We start from the raw sequence: 19700 nt of genomic DNA, 5'->3' as shown, positions 1-19700 counted from the left end.
GTTCAAACAAACAATTCCAGCTCTTAAGAACAAAACAATGGAGTCACTGTTTTTGTTTTGTTTTTTTTTGCTTAGTTTTTTTTTTTTTGCGTTGTTGCAAAATTACGTAGTAAGCGCCATTTTTTGACGTTTGCATTTTATTATTGGAAATGGCTGTTCAGATGTCCTATCATCTATTTGAGAATTCTTGCCATTCAAATATTTATTTAATATATAAAATGTTATATCATTTTAACATCAATATGTTAATATATGACATGCATTTCGCAAAGCAATACAATGCCCAATTTCCCAAAATGTTCCAAAATTGATTTTTTTTTGCAACAAAGCTCTTCATTTGTAATATTTGTAGTATTTGTGAAATTTCTAATATTCATTAATAAACATCTTTGCTTGTTTTTTAGCAGGAAGTCAAACTGATCATTCACAAAATTCCACCCTACAGCTCTAACCCAAGGATCATTGTTTTGTTATCCAACTAAATTCTGGCAAGTCCACAGGATACACAGGATTAAGGTTCAATGCTATTAAGGTAAATGATGGGCAGCCATGGCCTAGTGGTTAGGGAGGTGGTCTTAAGATGAGAGGGTTACAGGTTCCAATCCCACCCTTACCTCTCCCTACACCTCCATCCATGGCTGAAGTGCCCTCAAGCAACGCACCAAACCCCACATTGCTCCAGGGACAGTCCCTGTAAACAATAATTGCAAGTCGCTTTGGATAAAAGTGTCAGCCAAGTGTAATGTAATGTTATGTAAATCCTTATAACTCCACACACACACACACACACACACACACACACACACACACACACACACACACACACACACACACACACACACACACACACACACACACACACACACACACACACACTGACATCCTCCACCATGGAGCAGCTCTTTCACTCACCTCTGAGAAAACATTAACGAGACAGTCATCTGCATTAATCCCCCCCACACACACACACACACAACTGACACACATACGGTACAGTATCTCAGTCAGTGGATCAGTCACCTGCACACTCATGATTCACTCCAGTCTAGACACAGGTACAGTAGGCCTACACTATCCACAACAAGTATTGGACACAATGCCTTTGACACTCATGCACTACATGAGCTGGTCTGGTTTACTACTCACACTTTGACCTACAATTGGAACTGTGTTACGCTGGAGTGTTTGTAGCTAGCCTCTTTGTGCAGATACGCCCGCCAGCAGGCCTGTTCACTCTTTGCTGACAACACCCAAGTACATCATAATAACAACACTGCTACAACATTACCACAAGTCTTAAGTAATAGATTAAGATTTTGTCGATGCGATTTTGGTTACAGCAATGTTATAACAGAGGCTCTGTGCAAAGGGGTTAAACTGTCTGCTGTTCAGTAAAATTACTGTTTAAAGGTGCACTCTATGATTTCTTTTCCCCTCTTAAAAGTTGAACCATGACCAACAAGTTGCAATACCATACCCATAGCTGTAAAATGAGGACTTCTGAACCGTGTACCATGTCCCTGCTTAGCTAGCTCTGTTTCAGTTGGCACATGAACAAGAGGGGTGGTCCTAACTCATGTCCCCTCTCATAATTACCAATTAAGGGTCTTAGTAAAAGTGAATGGGTTCCATGACACGACTGACGAAATGTGACTTTCCAACAAAGGATCTAATTAGTAGCAAACATGATGATGATGCATACAAACTCAGGGAAAATAATATTGAAGTCTGCGTAAGAACAGCCTCTTTGACTATGTGTTTGACATCCTGCCCGACTGCAGGTTCACCTTTGAGTAAGCAAGGGTAAGAATGGACAGGCCAGCTCATATTGTTGGAGAGTGCATTGTGATCTAAGCTTTGTTGTGCCTGACAGGGCGTATTTTTGTTGGGATGGTGAACCTTTGCAGATCCCCTGTCCTTTCCTGACAGCAGTGCAAGATATTTCACGGCCATAAATTATCGGACACCGGCAGTCCTACCCAGCCTTCATGAATAATGAAACAGCGCTCTCATCGAGTGGACAGCTCTCTTTGAAATATTAGAACCAACCGCAGCCACAAACACAGACACCAGGTGCATGCACGGCATATTAAAATAAAATAGGCATAGTCAAATCTGAAAATAGCTGTGCAGGGTCATCTGGGTGCAGGGCGGGCATGCTGCTTCTGGGACTGGATGTTGCTCAGAAGACGCCTAGAATATACAGTACATGCTCTAGGTTAATTGCCTGATTGTTAGGATATTGGCAGTGCTGTGTAGACAGTGCCACATATTCCACCTGGTTTTACCTGTCCAATTAAACCATGTCTTTTGGAATACCGGAAAGTGGCACAGGATTGTAGAGTTCTGAATCCAGGTTGCCCATCACTGGATATTGTTCTGGAACTTGGAAGTATTCAGGCTCATAGTGGAAAGCATGTGATCTCCTATCCCCTCCCTCATGGCGGAAGTGCCCAAAGGCACATAACCCCACATTGTATCAGTGCCTGTATAACCAAAACTCTTTACTGTAAGTCTCTTGGAAGTGCAATGTATGTCAGCATATGTGCAACACAATGATATATTACCTATGTGACACAAGTAGGCTATTTGTGCAGATGGGCATGCTGGCAGGCCATTCACAGACTCAACTACATCATAACAACATTGCTATTACATTAACGAGAGCCGTAAGTCAGTAAGGTCATAACATAGGCTCCCTTTGCGCAAAAGGGTTAAAGAGATGCCATCTCTGTAAGAAGGTGGACCTTGAGAGTTTGGATCTTACGTCAACCCCAGGCCTCAGTAGTGACCCGCTGCCATCTAGTGTTCAGATGATGGAAGTGCAAGAGTATTGAATGGGAAATATACTGAAGGGTAATTGCTATTAGAGTAGAGAGTAGAGTAGAGTAACTTTATTGATCCCCAGGGGGAAATTCAGGTATCCAGTAGCTTACATAAATACACAAATACACAAAACCCCACATGGACATTTCAAGACAAAAATAAACACAGGAATAGTCATCAGGGTGGGGAAAATAAAATAAAATAATAGAGATAAATGTAGAAAAGGTAATTGTGCAAAAAGACATTCTGTGAGTTGGGATAGACCAAAGCAGAAAAAAACATACTCTGTCAGTTAAGGTAGACAACAAGTGTTGATGGATACATCTGTGATATAGTATAGTATGTAGAAGTAGGCAGTGTACAGAGTATGATAGGGGTTGAACATTCTTACAATGTCACTGTAAAGTACAGGTAAGTGTTTTAGGCAAGCACACACACACACACACACACACACACACACACACACACACACACACACACACACACACACACACACAAAGAGGTTCCCCAGTAACTGGGCCAGCTCCGACAGATCACAGTCTTTGCTTGTGGTAAGCAGGAAAAACAAGTATGTCCAGTGGTCAAAGGTCAAAAGTTCCTTAGTGCAGTTATTTAAGCACTGCACACACACACACACACACACACACACACACACACACACACCCACACACACACACACACACACACACACACACACACACACACACACACACACACACACACACACACCAAGAGGGTTCCCGGGCTGGGCCAGCTCTGGCATCTCAGGCAGTCCAGTCCCCTATGATGATGTTCTTCTTAGTGTCCTTCTGTGTGGTTGTTAAACAGCTGAATTGCCCATGGGGACAAAGGACTTCCTTTAGTCGTCAGTCCTGCAGGTGAAAGCACGGAGTCTGTGGCTGAACAGACTCAGTTGGTTAGTGAAGGTGGCGTTAAGGGGGTGATGCTGATTGTCCATAATAGAGTCTAGTCTGCTCAGTGTTCTGCTCTCGGTTATTGAGGTGAGTGTCTCCAGTTCCATGCCCACCACTGATCCCGCCTTCCTCACCAGTCTGTCAAGGCGTCCAGCATCTCTCTTCCTGATGCTTCCTCCCCAGCATGTCGCAGCAAAGAAGAGCACGCTGGCCATGACAGACTGGTAGAACATAAGCAGAAGTCGACTGCAGACATTGAAGGACCTCAGCCTTCTGAGGAAATACAGCCTGCTTTGGCCTTTCCTGTAGAGTGCATCTGAGTTTGTGGACCAGTCCAGTTTATTGTCGAGGTGCACTCCTAGGTACTTGTAAGTGCTGACAGTCTCACTTTCTCTCCCCCAATAGAGACAGGCACCAAGGGTGGGATGGAGCGCCTGAAATCAACTACCCATTTCCTTGGTTTTGGTGGTGTTTCAGGTGCAGCTGATTGTTTTTGACACCATCCACAAAGTCCGTCAACCAGTCCCTGTACTCCTCCTCCTGACCATCTCTGATACACCCCACAATTGCAGTGTCGTCTGAGAACTTCTGCATGTGGCATGTCGCAGAGTTGTAGCTGAAGTCTGTCGTATACAGAGTGAACAGTACGGGGGAAAGCACCGTTTCCTTGTGGCGCTCCTGTGCTGCTCACCACTGTCTCAGATGTGATGTCACCCATCCTTACAAACTGGGGTCGTTCCGTGAGGTAGTCAGTGATCCAGGTCACCAGGCCAGGCTCCACTCCCATCTGCACCAGTTTATCTCTCAGCAGCAGTGGTTGAATAGTGTTGAAAGCGCTGGAGAAATCAAAAAACACGATTCTCACAGCACAGCCACCCTTGTCCAAGTGAGAATGTATCCTGTGGAGGAGATACAGGATAGCATTCTCCACTCCCACGTTCTCTTGGTAGGCAAACTGCAGAGGATCCAGTGTGTGGCGTACCTGGGGCTTGAGGTGGTAGCGCAGCAGCACCCGTTCGAATGTTTTCATTAGATGTGAGGTGAGGGCAACCGGTCTGTAATCGTTGAGTTCCTTGGGGTGTGCTTTCTTTGGGACGGGTATCAGGCATGATGTTTTCCACATGGTGGGGACCTTTCCTTCCTGCATACTCCTGGCTCAGTTAATGCCTCAGCACATCTTGAGCAGTCTTGCACAAACGGCATCAGGGCCAGCTGCCTTGGATTTGAGTTTTTTCACTACCCCTCTGACTTGTTCAGAGGTGACAGTCAGTGATGGGTGTGGTCGAATGAGGTTTGGGAGGTTGGAAGGGGTGGGTGGTGGTGGGTAAGTTGTTTCCAGTGGCAGAGGTGAGGGGCTGGAGCGGGGGGTAGCGACAGTGGGAGTTGGTGGGCCTGCTGTGTCCATCAGTGGGGGTGCTATGGCAGAGTTGCAGATGGTGGGGGTGGAGGCCATAGGCAGAGCTGGGGGACGGGTAGATGTAGTGTCCATGTATTTGACACAGGGTGGAATGTCGCTGAGAGTGGGGGGTTCTGAGTGAGGGAGATCGGAGCCGGCTGAAAAGTGATCTTCAGGGTCGTAGCCAGAGTCGTTGTCAAGTGCGGGCTGAGGGGGTGAGGGGAGCTTGAGAGGTGACGACTGAGTGACCTCCCCCAGTGCCAAAGTTGCCAAACCGGTTGTAAAACTGGTTTAGGTCATTGGCCATTGATGGGTCGCCATCAACCATGCATCTCTTCTTCCCACAGCCGGTGATGTTTCTAAGCCCCTGCCAAGCTTCTCTGGAATTGTCGCTCATTTTCTTTTCCACTTTCCTCCCATATGCAACCTTGGCCTCCTTGAGGGTGCTTTTGAGCTCTCGCTGTACGCTCCTCAGCTCTGTGAAGTTACCCTCCTTGAAAAGTTTCTTTTTCCTATTGAGGAGTTGTTTGACCTCACTGGTTACCCAGGGTTTGTTATTTGGGTAACAGCGGACAGTCTTGGTTGGTGCAACAATGTCCATGCAGAAGTTGATGTAATCTGTTGTACATGCTGTGGCCTCCTCCAGGTCATCACTGCCCTGTAGTAAGTGCCAGTCTGTGATCTCGAAGCAGTCCCTCAGCGTCTCCTCTGCTACTGGTGTCCATTCCCTGAAAGTGCGTGTGGTAGTTGGAAGTCTCTGTACTTTGGGGACATACAAAGGCTGGAGATGGATCAGGTTGTGGTCAGAGGAGCCCAGTGGGGGAAGGGGGGTGGCGCTGTAGGCATCTTTCACGTTTGCATACAGGAGGTCGATTGTTCTGTTCTTTCTTGTTGCACAGTCAACAAACTGGTGGAAGTTAGTGAGGATGAAATCAAGGGTAACATGGTTAAAATCTCCAGTTATGGCAAAGAAAGCGTCTGTGTGCTGTGCTTGTGGCTTTGCAACAGTTGAGTGAATGATGTCACAGGCAATGTCTGGAACAGCTCGCGGTGGGATGTAGACACAGATGATTATGGCATGAGAAAATTCTCTTGGAGTGTAGTAGGGACGTAGGCTGACGGCCAGTAGCTCCACATCTTTACTGCAAACCGTTTCCTTCACAGTAACATGTCCAGGATGGCACCACTTGTTGTTAATGTACATGATCAGTCCACCTCCTTTCTTTTTCCCTGAGAGTACATTGTCTCTGTCCAGTCTGGCTGTGCTGAAGCCCGGTAAGTCAACATTAGCAGTAGGAGTGAGACTATTCAGCCATGTTTCAGTGAGGCAGATCAGACTCGATTCTCTGAAAAGCTTTTGATTTCTTACCAGGGCAGTCAGCTCGTCGGTTTTGTTGTTCAGCGAGTTCACATTTCCCATCACGATTGCAGGGACAGAGGGCTTGTATCTCCATTTCTTCTCCTTTCGCCTGGCTTTGACTGCGACTCCAGCTCTGGTTCCACGAAAGCAGAAAAGTTCCTGGGGTATATTGCCGTTCACTGCACTGCTGGCAAACTTGCGCAATGCAACCAGCTGATTCCTTGTGTAAACAAGTTTACTGTTGTCAGAATGTTGCACAAAGTTATCCATATCCATGGGATAGAAATAAAAATACCTTCTTGAAACAAGAAGTTCAAAAAAAGAAAAAACAGAGATGAAAAAGACAGACAAAGACAAGACAACACAGGAGCTACTGAAACATGCTGCCACTCTTGTCGGCGCCGGGGGTGTGTGTGTGCTATTAGTAAAGAATCCAAGGATCAGCATAGACAGCACTTTCCTGTAGCTTCCCTTATTTTTCAATTAGCTGGCCATAATCCCATATGTCAATATTGTGACAACAAGTAAAAGAATAAGTAAAAAAAGAAAGACTGTCACTATACCCTCTGTTTCAACCCATTGTGTAGATATGGAATGTTTTTTCCAGACGGTTTGTGCAACACATTTAATTGAATTATTTTCCACAAATCATGCTTGTTATCTCAAATGATGTCAGCAGAGGCAGCAAAGCACCAGGGGGCGATATTTTCTATTTCCTGCTGGAGGAGAGACGAAAAGATGGTTTCCAACTGGTAGCCTATTCATTCCTCACATCATCAGACATCATTAAAGTTTAAAAATGATTACCGAGTGGTGGGGCTGGTTTCCTTCTTGCCATTCGCCACAAGATTAGTAGAGCTGTCATCAGAGTCTGGTGCTATTAGTGAAGCTTTTGGAGTGAGGGGCTTGAACACCCGTCCTAAGACAGAGAGAGAGAGAGAGAGAGACAGAGAGAGAGAGAGAGAGAGGCGGACAGACAGACAGACAGCTGTGTAAATATGTACATTATCACAATATACTGTATGCCACAAATATATTTCCAGAATGTTAAATTACTTCAGATTAAAAGTAGCATAATGGCCTACCAGATTTTTTCGGAGCCTTCCCCTTGGATATAGTGATCTTTTTCAATGAGCTCTGTATCTGTGACATATCAGCCCTGTGCCAAAGAACCAAACATACAGTACTTGTCACTACTGTACAAATGGCAGCATCATGTTCGATATGATTCAATCAAACAGGGGGAAAAATTTGACAAATGTAGCGTAATGTAGCATTGACAAATATAGCGTGATATTGTACTGCCTCACAGGTGGCACCCTACCCATGCAGTGCTTCACTCTCCAGACAGCTGTCCATCATCCTCTCCATGCACTGCACATGACACACAAACATTTTATATTCGCTATTAACCGTCGTTAAAACTCGCCATTATAAATTTGCTGTCACCAGAATGGCAATCAACAAGTCATACATAGTGCATGACTCAAGGGAAGGCTCTGTGCTATGTCATAGTGTAGTACTATGGTAGTTCACTTTTCAATGACTATTACAGCGTTCCACTGGTGGAAGGGCGTGCATTATGGGGCTACGGCGTAATACGTGAGAATGGCTTGACATATCAGCAGCAGACACACATTTCTGGAACACATGAGCTCATTTTGATTTAAAAAAAAAAAAAGGAAAACATGAGTGACTTTATTGCCATGATAGACGTTGTAGCTCTTGTTGTTCCTGGGTGGCATCTATTGGCTTACCTGGTCCTTGGATTTCTCGGTCAGTCTGCGCTGCATGTCCTCCCTCTGGCAATCTGCTCAGAAGTGATACCACTTGAGACTCAGACACTCAGAGTAGCTATAATAAATAACTATAAGGCCTTTAAGGCCCTCTGCACACCGGCTCCGACAAAGTTCAGAGCACTGCTCCGCAAAAGTTCGATTCCACTGTTTTCAATACAACCTCCCCACATCGACGCCGGCAATTAGAGACAAGTTCTATTTTGCCGGAGCCATCTATTGACTATCCATTCTCTGCTGTGGTGAAATTGTGTGGTGGGGTCGGAATTGTGTCAGAAGCGAAAGTGCTCCGCAGTGCTGTCGGAACCGATGTGCGGAGGCCCTAAGGCCTTTTCTAGAGCCTATGCATAGAGGTAGAAAATAACACTAGAGAGGACACACCAATTTGCGACAGCACTGGGAAATGGCAGCTGGAGCTTCCCAACTTCCGTAGGTAGTGTAGGTACTTTCAGGCAATGCAAGTCAATGGAGAACAAGCCCACCCCTGTCAAGAAATTAACTAAAACTGTGTAAATATAAAGAAACACTTTAATCAAAGACCAGATTTGAAATGTCTGGCTAAATATCTAGGCCTACTTAAATCATATGAGTCGATAAAATACATTTAAAACTCAAATAATATATTTTATTAACATAGTTAGCAACACACTTCAACTATTGTCCTTGTATAGGCTAGTGTGTTGATGGACATTTTCACATGATTAAGCCATTTTTGACAGAGGTGAGCCTCGTTCTCCGTTAATTTCCATTTCTCTGATCTACCTACAGATAATGGCCGCTACAGATTGCCGTAAAAAGGGGGGCGGGGTCCTCTCTAGTGTTATTTTCTACCTCTATGAGCCTATGTTATGACCTTACTGTCACCAGAATTGTAATGGTCTTAATCTGTTATTTAAGGCTCTCTGTTATGTTATAGTAATGTTGTTATGATGTAGTTGAGTTACTCATTTTCAGCCCCGCCGGCAGGCCAATCTGTGCACAGAGGCTACAAAATGACTAAGTAATATTCATACTAATTGTGCTGGGGTTACATGGTATTTTTAAGCTACTTGAGGTTAAATCTATTAGACTCAATCCATTTGCAGTTTACACTCTTAATCCTGCAAAATAACCCTGAATGTCAAATGGGTCATGCAATCGATGTGTGTGTATGTGTATGTGTGTGTGCGTGTGCGTGTGCTTGTGCGTATGTGTAGGTGTGCATGTAATGTCTGTACTGCATGTATGGCCAATTGGCAATGGTCATCCTATTGTACATATTTCTGAACTGCTTCAGTTAATTATTGTAGAACTTACTTGAACATCAATATTTAGTGTGTTACAGAAGCAATACAAAAATATCCTTAATGTAAGAATTTCACTTCCAGTTTCTTTCATGGCACTATGACAATGACTATACGATCGGGGCTACACTCGATGCATTACATTAACCAAAATTGCATCAAAAATACATGAAAATGGGCTAATTTTTTAGAACGTCCACTGCACTACTGTGTCTGGTGAAGCCAGTTCCACACTGATTATGTGAAGTGAAAGTGAAAGCCCAACCAGGAAACTCTAACTCCCATTGTCATTGTGACACAGCACTCCACAGCACACAACAAAATTGCATTTATGCCTCACCCCTACAACGGGGCAGCCCCTAATGGCATCCAAAAGGGAGCAGTGTGGTGGGACGGTACCATGCTCAGGGTACCTCAGTCATGGAGGAAGATGGGGGAGAGCATTACTCCCCCCACCAACCTAGCGGATCGGTAGTTGAACTGGCAACCTTTGGGCTACAAGTCTGACGCCCTAACCGCCTACCCGTGACTGCCTATTTAGTAAGTAATTGTTAGGGCACATAAGTTTATGATTTATCACATCCAGTGTAGTCCCATCCCAAGGTTTTTTCTATTCTGTTCTATTCTATTCCATTCGGTTCTATTCTATTGTACTCTGTGCTGTGCTATGTTATGCTATGCTATGTGAAATGGAAGAAATGCAACTTGCTGAGCTGGTGATGGATGTCATGCACCTCCTCCCGTAGCTCTCCGATCTGCTCCCACAGAATCCTCCTGCTGCAGGGACACATGTGCACAAGACAAAGATGAAATCATGCTGTAAACAGTAGGCCTACACAACAAACAGCCATCACACCCACAGACATCTGTCCAACTGTCAATCTGAGAAAGATGACTTGAGATTTTTCTTTTTTCATCCATCTTGTGACAATACTAACACCTGTCACTCTTGAAGAAAGATGACACTGTGTTTGATGCTAATAGTCACTCTACTGTGCTTTCCAGTCATCATCATCATCGTCGTCATCATCATCATCGTCGTCATCATCATCATCATCATCATCATCATCATCATCATCATCATCATCACCTTGTTTTCATTATGTCTGTTTGCTTGACCTTTGTATGAATGAACAGATTTGTGTGGAATGTGATCTGTCTCGACGGACTTCTGCTAGTGATGCTGGCTATGATCATGTCCTCGATTGTAAGTCGCTTTGGTTAAAGCGTCTGCCAAATGCCATGTAATGTAATGTAATGTAATAATGTATGTTGTCTTACAATGTAGGCTATACTTGCAATGCACATGTGTATCTTGTAGCCTATTGTCTTGCGATGCATGCACAATGCACATGTGTATCTTGTATTAGGTGTAAGCTTCAGGATGAATAAAGGAAATTGATTAGAGTAGTATAGTACTCTGTACTACAGTGCTCTACTCATCATCATCATCATCATCATCATCATCATCATCATATAAATTGTTGGTTAAACAGCTGCCCCTTTCATGGTATGTATGGCCTACCTGTGATAGAGCTCCTGTGCAATCTGACTGAGGCCCGGCTGGATCTGGGGCGGCACGTGTGGGGAGGGAGGAGAGGATATGGAGGGCAGGCAGTGTGATGAAGAGGGCCCCGGCAGGGAGGAGGGAAGGAGCAGACTCCGCAGGTAGTGGAGCTCAGAGGACACCTCGCAGTGAAGAGCCTCAAAGCGCTCCTCCAGGCGCTGGCCAGCCAGATGTTTGGCAAGGCTGCACAACTGACCTACGGGAGCCAGGAAGCAGACATGGTGACAATGGGGTTAGTTAGTTGTCCCGGGCCCAGAATTGGGTTCTCATTACATTGCATGTAGTGGGTGGCGCGGCGCCCTTTCATATTCTGTCCTTAGGCCCAGCCAAAGCTTTGTGTGTGGTAGAGAAGGATTCCTGACCATAAATTACCTTGAATATGCATGATTGCAGCTGCGTTTTGATTGCTTTCACCCTCTAAAGCAGACAGTGCCTTGTTCAGCGCGTCAATACTCTGCATGAGAAATCAGAGATCAGAATATAATTTTAAAAGATAATGTAACTTTATGCGGTAGCACATGTTTTTTTTAACTGAGGAAAAGCTGTCACTGTACCTGGGTTTGGGTGATGACCTCTGTTCTCAGAGCTTTTATTTCATTCAGAATGGACCGCTGTGCCACAGCAACTACAACAAGATACAATAGTGTTTTAATAGGGTTGTTTGCGCCAAAGAAAATTAATTATAACTTACTTATAGACCTGTGTGTTCATTCAACATACCATCAGAAGGTAGCTGCAAAAATAAAAAAGAGAAAATATTTTGGTTATGGTATAATTTCCTAGGTCTATACATTAAATTGTGACAAATTGCTGGGGGAAAACTATTGCTTACCAATCCACCTTCTTCCATGATTGTGTGAAGCAATCATTAAGAAAAAAACTTCAGTTAGCTACATGAATGCTTGAGGATGGTTGTCACATCGGAAGTTCCATGCAAGGTGACAGTTACATCAAGTCAGTTTCTTCAGTTACATCAGTTGTATTATGTCACAATGACAGAAGTTCTTAACATGTTGGATGGAGAGATGGGTGGCATGCACATTGTTGTCCTTTGCACAATTTTGTACAACATTAAAATGCCAAGAGCTTTCACCTGACTATCTGCAGTTTTAGATATAGACTACCACCCTGATGACTATTCCTGTGTTTATTTTTGTCTTGAAATGTCCATGTGGGCTTTTGTGTATTTGTGTATTTATGTAAGCTACTGGATACCTGAATTTCCCCCTGGGGATCAATAAAGTTACTCTACTCTACTCTACTCTACTATTGTATCCTATCTCTGTCATATTGTCGCGTTCTATTGGTTATGGATAATAACCACCCCACGCGTTTTCTTCCCAGTGCATTCACCTCTGTCTTACTGGCACCTCTGGTTGTTCGCTAAGCTGATTGGCTTGGATATTTCGAAAGGAAAATTGTGATTAGCAGAGACCTCATTGTGGGCGTGGTTTAACGAGGAAACCTTCCAACTAGTGTCTCTTTGCGTAACTAGCAATGGACTGTGGCACACTATCGTCAAGTTGTAAACGCTGTTAAAGACATTTGTTTGGGCTAACAGCATTACGCACGGGTTCAAGTTCAGTTCAAGTGACGCACTTAAGGTAATCGGACGAAGAAACTTTTTGTTTACATCCTCCAGCGTTACAGACAGATAGATAGGCTACTATCAAAGACTAATTTGTGTGACAGGTCATGTTTCTTTGACGTAGGCTACATCTGATCGCATAATCAATCAATTCTACTCGTCTCTGCAGCCAAATGCGTCTTTGTGCGCATAAATAGATTAGCGTCCTCTTCGTCCAGTATGGGTTTGCATTGGCTGTGTAGCTCCAAGCACCAGAGGTTGACCCTAGTTGGAGCAGATCATCCTATCATGATCACAGTGGCATCTGAATTACAAAGATAAGCCACTAATAGTGCTGCGGAACAGTCATGAACAGGGTGATTTTTTGGAACAGTGTTGCACAGCAATTTCCTTCTAATTCCCATTCTCTACCATGGTCATATTTGAACACATATTGTTCTGTATCAGTGTGCCTATTGCACTGTAGGCCTATTGCATACTTACTGTATTGCGTGCTACTATGTTTATACCTTGAGTAAGCAACATCTACCATGGTGTATTGCTAGATGATATGTTATACTAATAATGTTTCTGATTGTAATTTCTTAATGGCAGTTGTTGCCATGCCGACTGAAGGGGATCCCACTGACTTAGTTAAAGTCCTTCACCTGTTGGTGCTCTCCTTCACCTGGGGGATGCAGGTCTGGGTATCATTTATTGCAGGTACGTAAGTAAGGACTTTTTAACCTGCCAAAATGACTAGTACATGCTAAAGCGAAACAAGTACAAGTACAAGTACATGCTTGTACATGAAACAAGTACTAGTACATGCTAAAGCGAAACAAACACTCACTAATTGTTCAAAGTGTCTAGTAAGTGGGTCTGCCTGCCAAACTGAAATTTCTCCAGCATTTGGCCAGTTGCCTGGTGTTAATTTTAAACCCGGTAAGTAAGCAAGCTTCTTTTGAGGATGTGTGCCTGCTTTTCATGACAAGTTTTCCTAAGAATTAATTAACCTTTGTGTGTCTGTCTGTCTCTCCCTCCCCCACCTCCTCTGCACAACTTTGTCATTCCCAGGGTTTGTCCTGGTGTCTCAGGTAACGCGGCACACCTTTGGCCTTGTGCAGAGCAAGTTGTTCCCGGCCTACTTCTTCTGCCTCCTGGGGAGTCACTTTGTTAACCTGGCCATATATGCTGTGTACCACCCCAGAGACATGCTGGACTGGCACGAGGGAGTGCAGGTGGGAAAGCACTAGTGACAATGTCATGTCATCTCACAACTTTGCTGTGTCAACAAGCTTTCATGAAGAGCCTATGTTATAACCTTAACCCCAAAATGGCATTGACCATATTTCAATCTTGAGGCTCTTGGCAATGTTATAGCAGTGTTGTTATAATGTAATTAAGCTTTTTCAGCCAGTGAGCATATCTGCATGAAAACACTATGATGGATAGGCTAGTTCTGCTCTGTCACGTCCTGTTTTTTTCTTTTTCTTGGAATGACAACTGCCTCCCGAAAATGTAAGACTTAAGTAAACTGGGCTTCTTCTTGGTTCTTTAAAGAAGCTTCTGGAAGAAGTCTATACATTATCTCTTCAGACAGCATGGCCTAAATGAGGATCTTCACAGAGATCTGACATCCAGAGACATGTTGCTTAAATTGTTCTGCAGTCCACACATAAGGCCTATTTCACGCCAGAAGGGGAAAGCGGGGCAGGATGGAACCGATTTTTACCGGCGGTGGCGAAAATACATGCAAACAGAAACAAAACATAGTGGACAGAAAATGTATATAACCTGTCATGGGCAAAATGGATTAATTATTTACAATCTTGTGGCAAAAAATATTAAGTATAAATTAAGTGTAAATAATATCGCAAATAACTTGGTTTTACCTATCCAATTCTGCCAGTTGATTGGTCACCTGGTTGAGTTGGACAGGTAATACAAGTCATTTGGTGTACGTGGCATTGGATTGTAACTAATGCATTTATTTTGCCCATCACTGTGTGTAATACAGTGTAATATGTTGTACATGCAATAAAAATAAAAAGGGTAGAATGATGATTGTATCTCTCCTCTCCATAGATGAGCCTCTACTTCGTGGCGTTGATCATGGCGGGCCTGAACGCACACTGGTTCGGCCCGGATGCCACCGTGGCCATGTTCGAGATGCGTGGCATCGAGGAGGAGCACGGCCTGGGCAACGAGGTGGGCATCAGCGTCAACAAGGAGGGGTACGCCAAGATCCGCGACAAGGACCCCAAGTACAAGGCGCTCAGGAGCACCTTCTTCCGCTACCACGGCCTCTCCAACCTCTGCAACCTGGTGGGATTCATCTGCACCACCACCAACCTCATCTACCTGGCGCTGCACCTCCACACCATATAAGACCATCACAGAGCTCCCTAACTAACGGCCCGTTCTCACCGTAGACATACTGTATAGAAATACACATGTCTAGAAGAGAAATTGTAAATGTGAACCTGAATAGCATTTTTCTATCTGCTGGGAGCTAATAGAGCCGCGGCATATTTAACAAAAAATGCACTACATCTTTCACACTTGTTGGTAAAATATAGTCAGACTGACAAAAAGTATATTTTTGAAATGTTAAAAAAATGTTTCATCATTTCATGCAACACTATGATAATGAGTTCTGCCTTCCTGTCCCCCTCCATGACAGACTTAAGTATAGCTACAGGTATGTCTGAAATGGCTGTAGAAGAGCCATGCCCTCGACTGCAATGTACGTTTCTCACACTCAAAGACCATTTCTAAAAATAATTTGGAGTTTGGAGCACAACCTTTCTTTTCAGCTGTTTGTCTCCGGAGAAGCACAGAGCACTGTTGCCTTAACATTAGCCACGCACATCATTGTTTGATAGTGTTGGATGTTGGGAGTTGATTTTTAAAAACATATTTTACAGTTTGCATTTCCTCAATCTGTACAACCTTCATGCCTTACTGCCACCACCATTGCTTTGGATTTAGCCTGTGTTCTATAGCTTTTTCTTTGCATGTTTAAGAGTGTTTTAATTTACAGGAGTCACATGAAACACACTAGACAGAGTAAGTTTTCCACATAGCGGAAGTGTTTTCTCCAACCGCAGAGGGATTGCAATATCAAACTGAGGGTTGCAATCATTTTCTGACATCTTCCCCTGTATTGTAATCCTTGTGCATTGTATGGGGATAGAAAGTCAGAAAAGAAAACTCTCCTCCTCTCACTGTCCATGTATGCAGTTAATGGACAACATTTTGGTCCTCAAAACAGACCGAAGGTCTAACATGTCACCTAGTGAAATGTTTAAGTGTGTCATGGAAAATCTGAAGGCGTTCTATCCAAAAAACTGCGTGGCCTGTTGTCATCCTCAGTACATCTGAACATCTGCACATTGTGCAAACGCCACTCTTGTCGGACAGATTATTTTCTAGTCACACCCTTCATTTACAACACTTCATTAAGAAGATTTCAGTAGACAAAGGAAGAGCAAGCAGAGAACAAGCAGCAGCACTAGTCATGTTTAAGCACACCCCAAATAAATCTTGTGTAATGATGTAAGTGTAAAACACCTATACGCATAAATGGTCTTTTCTAAACATGCACATTCCAGGAACAGTTTAATTGTGTCTTGTTACTCATGAGGGAACAAGCTGGGCTGCATACCGTCCCTCGTGGCATTACATAAATTACATTAAAATTAGATATTTTAAAGGTGCACCGTGTAATATATTTTAATAGTTCATTTTCAGAATACATGCTGCCCATTCACAAATGTTACTTTTCAATCTTTATCATCAAATTCTAAGTAGGCCTATTCAATATGACTTGGAAAATTGCACTTTTCATACATGAAAAGAGGGATTTACTCCATGGTCTGCCATTTTGAATTTCCAGAAATAGACATTTTAAGCTGTGTTTTGGTCATACTAGTAAATACTAATTTATTACTCAGTAAATATTCATGAACAGATCAAATTTGGAACTAGACAGCACAATTTCAATTACAAGCATACAGTAGTTGCAATACCTGTTCTGGCCACATCTTACACAGTGCACCTTTAAAAGTGGCTTTTGTTTTACAATTTTGTACATAGGTACCGTATGCAATTATACAAATGTCTGCTATGAACAGGGAACCCACAATAGATCCTCTGTTGTGAAGGTGTTAACTCCTCCAGAGTGACTTATCAATGTCATAAGACCCTTCATATTTTTGGAAAATAAAATGCATTTGCAATAAATTGTCTGCTGTAAACAGTTTATGTGGGTGTAGTATTGTGGTATGTACGAATTTGTTGTGATGTTCGTTATAAAATGCTATGCTTTATTCAGACACCAGGGAGCACTGTTCAGATGTACTACGGGACTTTGGAAAACATCCCCTGAGCTTCTGGTAAAAATCCTTTTGGAAACTCACACACAGATATTAAGTTGAGTGGGTTTTTGGCTGCCTAGTTTGTTTTGGAGCTTGTATTCATTACTCAACATCATTATTCATCGCGGACGCCCAGGAAACCAATGGCTCTGCCTCTCAAGGTTCATTTTTCTAACTCAACAGACATACTGTAATCAGGTTTGAAAGTTCAGCAGATCAGATTTACTATGCCTGAGGCCAGAGGCTACCCTTTTTCTTTCTCTGAATTTCGGCTAATCCCATTGAAATTCAGCTTCACAGAAAGGCTGTGACCGCTCAGTGGTCTCTTTTGTGTCCTCGCTATGAAATTTCAGTGTGTCTTAGGCTGCTGCTGTACGACCAACTGCAACACTGCAAAGGAATGATTTGACATCCAGTCATATTAAAACATAATAGGTCATCACAGTAATAAGTCATCACAAACAGTCATCACATACAATGACGCATATCAGCAGGGAAGGCTGCGGAGCGGAGGGGCAAAGGGGTCATTTGTCCCAGGCCCCAGTGGGGTCCTCATTACACTGTATTGGGTGCGGAATCTTTTCAAATAACTTTTTCCTGGTCCATGCCAAAGCTATCAACGGGCCCTGCATATTATTGGATTACATTTTTACATTACATTACACTTAGTTTACGTGTTTATCTAAGCAACTTAGTTATTTTAAGTACAGGATATTGTTTACAGTCTCTGGAGCAGTGTGGGGCCTTGCTCTGGTGAGAGAGATTGTGGTAGGGTGAGATTCGATCCTGCAACCCTCTGATCTAAAGCCCATCTCCTTAACCTAGCCCACGGCTGCCCCGTCAGTATACTGTAAACAGTTGTGCTCAAATGAATAGCAGTGCCTTAACAAAGGTAAGTCAATGTCAACATTCTTCTACATAAATTGTACTTTAATGAGCAAAAATGCTTTTGGGACACTGTACATTCTATTTCAAAGCAAGAAGATTGGGAAAAGTAATTCAGTTTTATAATATTTCACAGAAAGTGGAGAAATGTAATGTAAAAAAATATCAGTGTTCACATCTGTCTTTGGAAACTCAAAAATGTTTAGTACAAATGCACAAATTCTTGAAAATGCAACTTTGCTGCGCATCCTAAACTAATATTTTGTTGCATAACCATGGTTTCTAATAACCAAAGTCTGGTAACGGTCAACGGGTAGTTAAATGTACTACATTCCACAATTCCTCTGCATTTCTTGGTTTTGCTTCATGAACAGCATTTTAATGTCAATTTTTAGGTCAGTGTCATATTTACGGCCCACCTAACTACAGGATGTGTCCTTCGTCTTAGCCCTGACACATTCACACTTCAGAACAAAGTGCAGAAGCAAGCCGTTTGGCACCAACAACTCCTCTGGCTTGCTGCTTCACTTCTCTCTTTGGCCGTTGTTACAGTTTTCCAGGTTGAAAACAAGCAGTTTTGGCTCTGTGGTGGGCCTTAAGAGGAGTCGAGGGCGTGCCAGGCACTTGTTGGTATTTGCACCGCTACTCCCTTCCCTTGGTTTCGTTATTATTATTATGGAGTATGCGGTGAACAAATGGAACATTTGGCAGTGCTGGAGGCCTGATCTGAGTGCAGAGTTGGACGGTCTGGTGGTACTCCTGTCTCTTCATTAATCCACAGGATAGGGCAGGGAAGCTACTGGCAAGCTAAGCTGTCCAGAGAGGCAGTCAGTGCAGCTGGAGGACATGGGCAGCCGGGCAGCAGAGAGGACATTTCAGGAAGAGGAGGAGAAGATCCAAAGGGTTAAGCTTTAGCCTGATAAACCAGACTAAATGTGGATGTCTAATTTAGTCTGGCCTCGATGCATAATACATCCGAAGATTGTTCATGAGAACAACCTTCCCTCAAAACCCTGCCCACTTTGATTCAAAACACATCTTTGTGTTGTAATTGGTTTGCCAGATTCATGGCATTCTGGCTTCATTGAATCATTATGCGAGGCCAGACCCACCCGTAGACAAAACATTTTACCGTCCAGCGGGTGGCGCTGGTTCACCAGGCTAGTTAAGCTTGAGAGTTCTGTGTTAGGTGTTAAAGACACTTGAAATCCACTACCATATCACCCTCCCACCTCATGCACGCAGGCACGCACACACACACACACACACACACACACACACACACACACACACACACACACACACACACACACACACACACACACACACACACACACACACACACACACACACAGGGCCACTGACAGCTTTGACTGGTATTAGAAGGTCATAGGAAATGCCCTCTTACCCAATGCAAACGTACAATGTAATGAGGACCCAATTCTGGGGCCCCTCTCTCCATGGGCGCGAGACAACCAACAAACAGCTAAATGGCTTGTCTGTGTACACTAATGCCTGCCAATATGACACACTACACTGCCGGCATAGTAGGCTACTTGAAACAAGAATGTTGTGTGTCAGATTAAAATGTAGAAAATGATGTTTATGTTGTTGTCATCCCAGGGCTAGACTGGTAATCTGGCATACAGGGCATTTCCCCTGTGTTTTTTCTGAGTGCCCCACAGTTGTTAGTTGTTTTTTTGTTTTGTTTTTTGAATATAGAC

The 19700-nt window shown here is 43.5% G+C and overlaps 2 protein-coding genes across 3 annotated transcripts; one reads left to right on the top strand and one right to left on the bottom strand.

Annotated features, from left to right (window-relative positions):
- Positions 1–7106: 7106 nt before the first annotated feature.
- On the bottom strand, positions 7107–12099 carry LOC134461164 (uncharacterized). 2 transcript variants are annotated; one of them, XM_063213930.1, is made up of 11 exons: positions 11975–12099; positions 11863–11875; positions 11697–11767; positions 11515–11596; positions 11101–11338; positions 10285–10352; positions 8254–8306; positions 7821–7870; positions 7582–7655; positions 7304–7415; positions 7107–7215 (listed from the first exon to the last, which is right to left on the bottom strand). In XM_063213930.1, the coding sequence occupies exons 1-11, from the start codon at positions 11990–11992 to the stop codon at positions 7206–7208; spliced, it is 789 nt and encodes a 262-aa protein (XP_063070000.1). In that variant the 5' UTR covers positions 11993–12099; the 3' UTR covers positions 7107–7205. The 2 variants fall into 2 exon arrangements, with proteins under 2 accessions (XP_063070000.1, XP_063070007.1); XM_063213937.1 differs by having other exon boundaries at positions 7107–7212.
- Positions 12100–12591: 492 nt separating this feature from the next.
- tmem205 (transmembrane protein 205) lies at positions 12592–16976 on the top strand. The gene is made up of 4 exons (XM_063213922.1): positions 12592–12746; positions 13325–13432; positions 13787–13950; positions 14798–16976. The coding sequence occupies exons 2-4, from the start codon at positions 13333–13335 to the stop codon at positions 15098–15100; spliced, it is 567 nt and encodes a 188-aa protein (XP_063069992.1). The 5' UTR covers positions 12592–12746; positions 13325–13332; the 3' UTR covers positions 15101–16976.
- Positions 16977–19700: the final 2724 nt, after the last annotated feature.

The sequence above is a fragment of the Engraulis encrasicolus genome, chromosome 2 (genome assembly GCF_034702125.1).
Source record: "Engraulis encrasicolus isolate BLACKSEA-1 chromosome 2, IST_EnEncr_1.0, whole genome shotgun sequence".
In the NCBI taxonomy this organism is placed as follows: domain Eukaryota; kingdom Metazoa; phylum Chordata; class Actinopteri; order Clupeiformes; family Engraulidae; genus Engraulis; species Engraulis encrasicolus.
Note: the sequence above shows the minus strand (reverse complement) of the source record. Positions and strands in the feature narration are given on the sequence as shown.

Bases quoted from the DNA above. Each gene is read 5' to 3' on its own strand.
- tmem205 (XM_063213922.1), top strand. From the start codon at position 13,333: ATGCCGACTGAAGGGGATCCCACTGACTTAGTTAAAGTCCTTCACCTG. The intron at 13,433-13,786 runs GTACGTAAGTAA...TGTCATTCCCAG, and splicing joins CTGGGTATCATTTATTGCAG to GGTTTGTCCTGGTGTCTCAG. The intron at 13,951-14,797 runs GTGGGAAAGCAC...TCCTCTCCATAG, and splicing joins ACTGGCACGAGGGAGTGCAG to ATGAGCCTCTACTTCGTGGC.
- LOC134461164 (XM_063213930.1), bottom strand. The intron at 7,871-8,253 runs GTAAGCCAATAG...TGTCATGTGCAG, and splicing joins CCGAGAAATCCAAGGACCAG to TGCATGGAGAGGATGATGGA. The intron at 7,656-7,820 runs GTAGGGTGCCAC...TCTTTGGCACAG, and splicing joins GAGAGTGAAGCACTGCATGG to GGCTGATATGTCACAGATAC.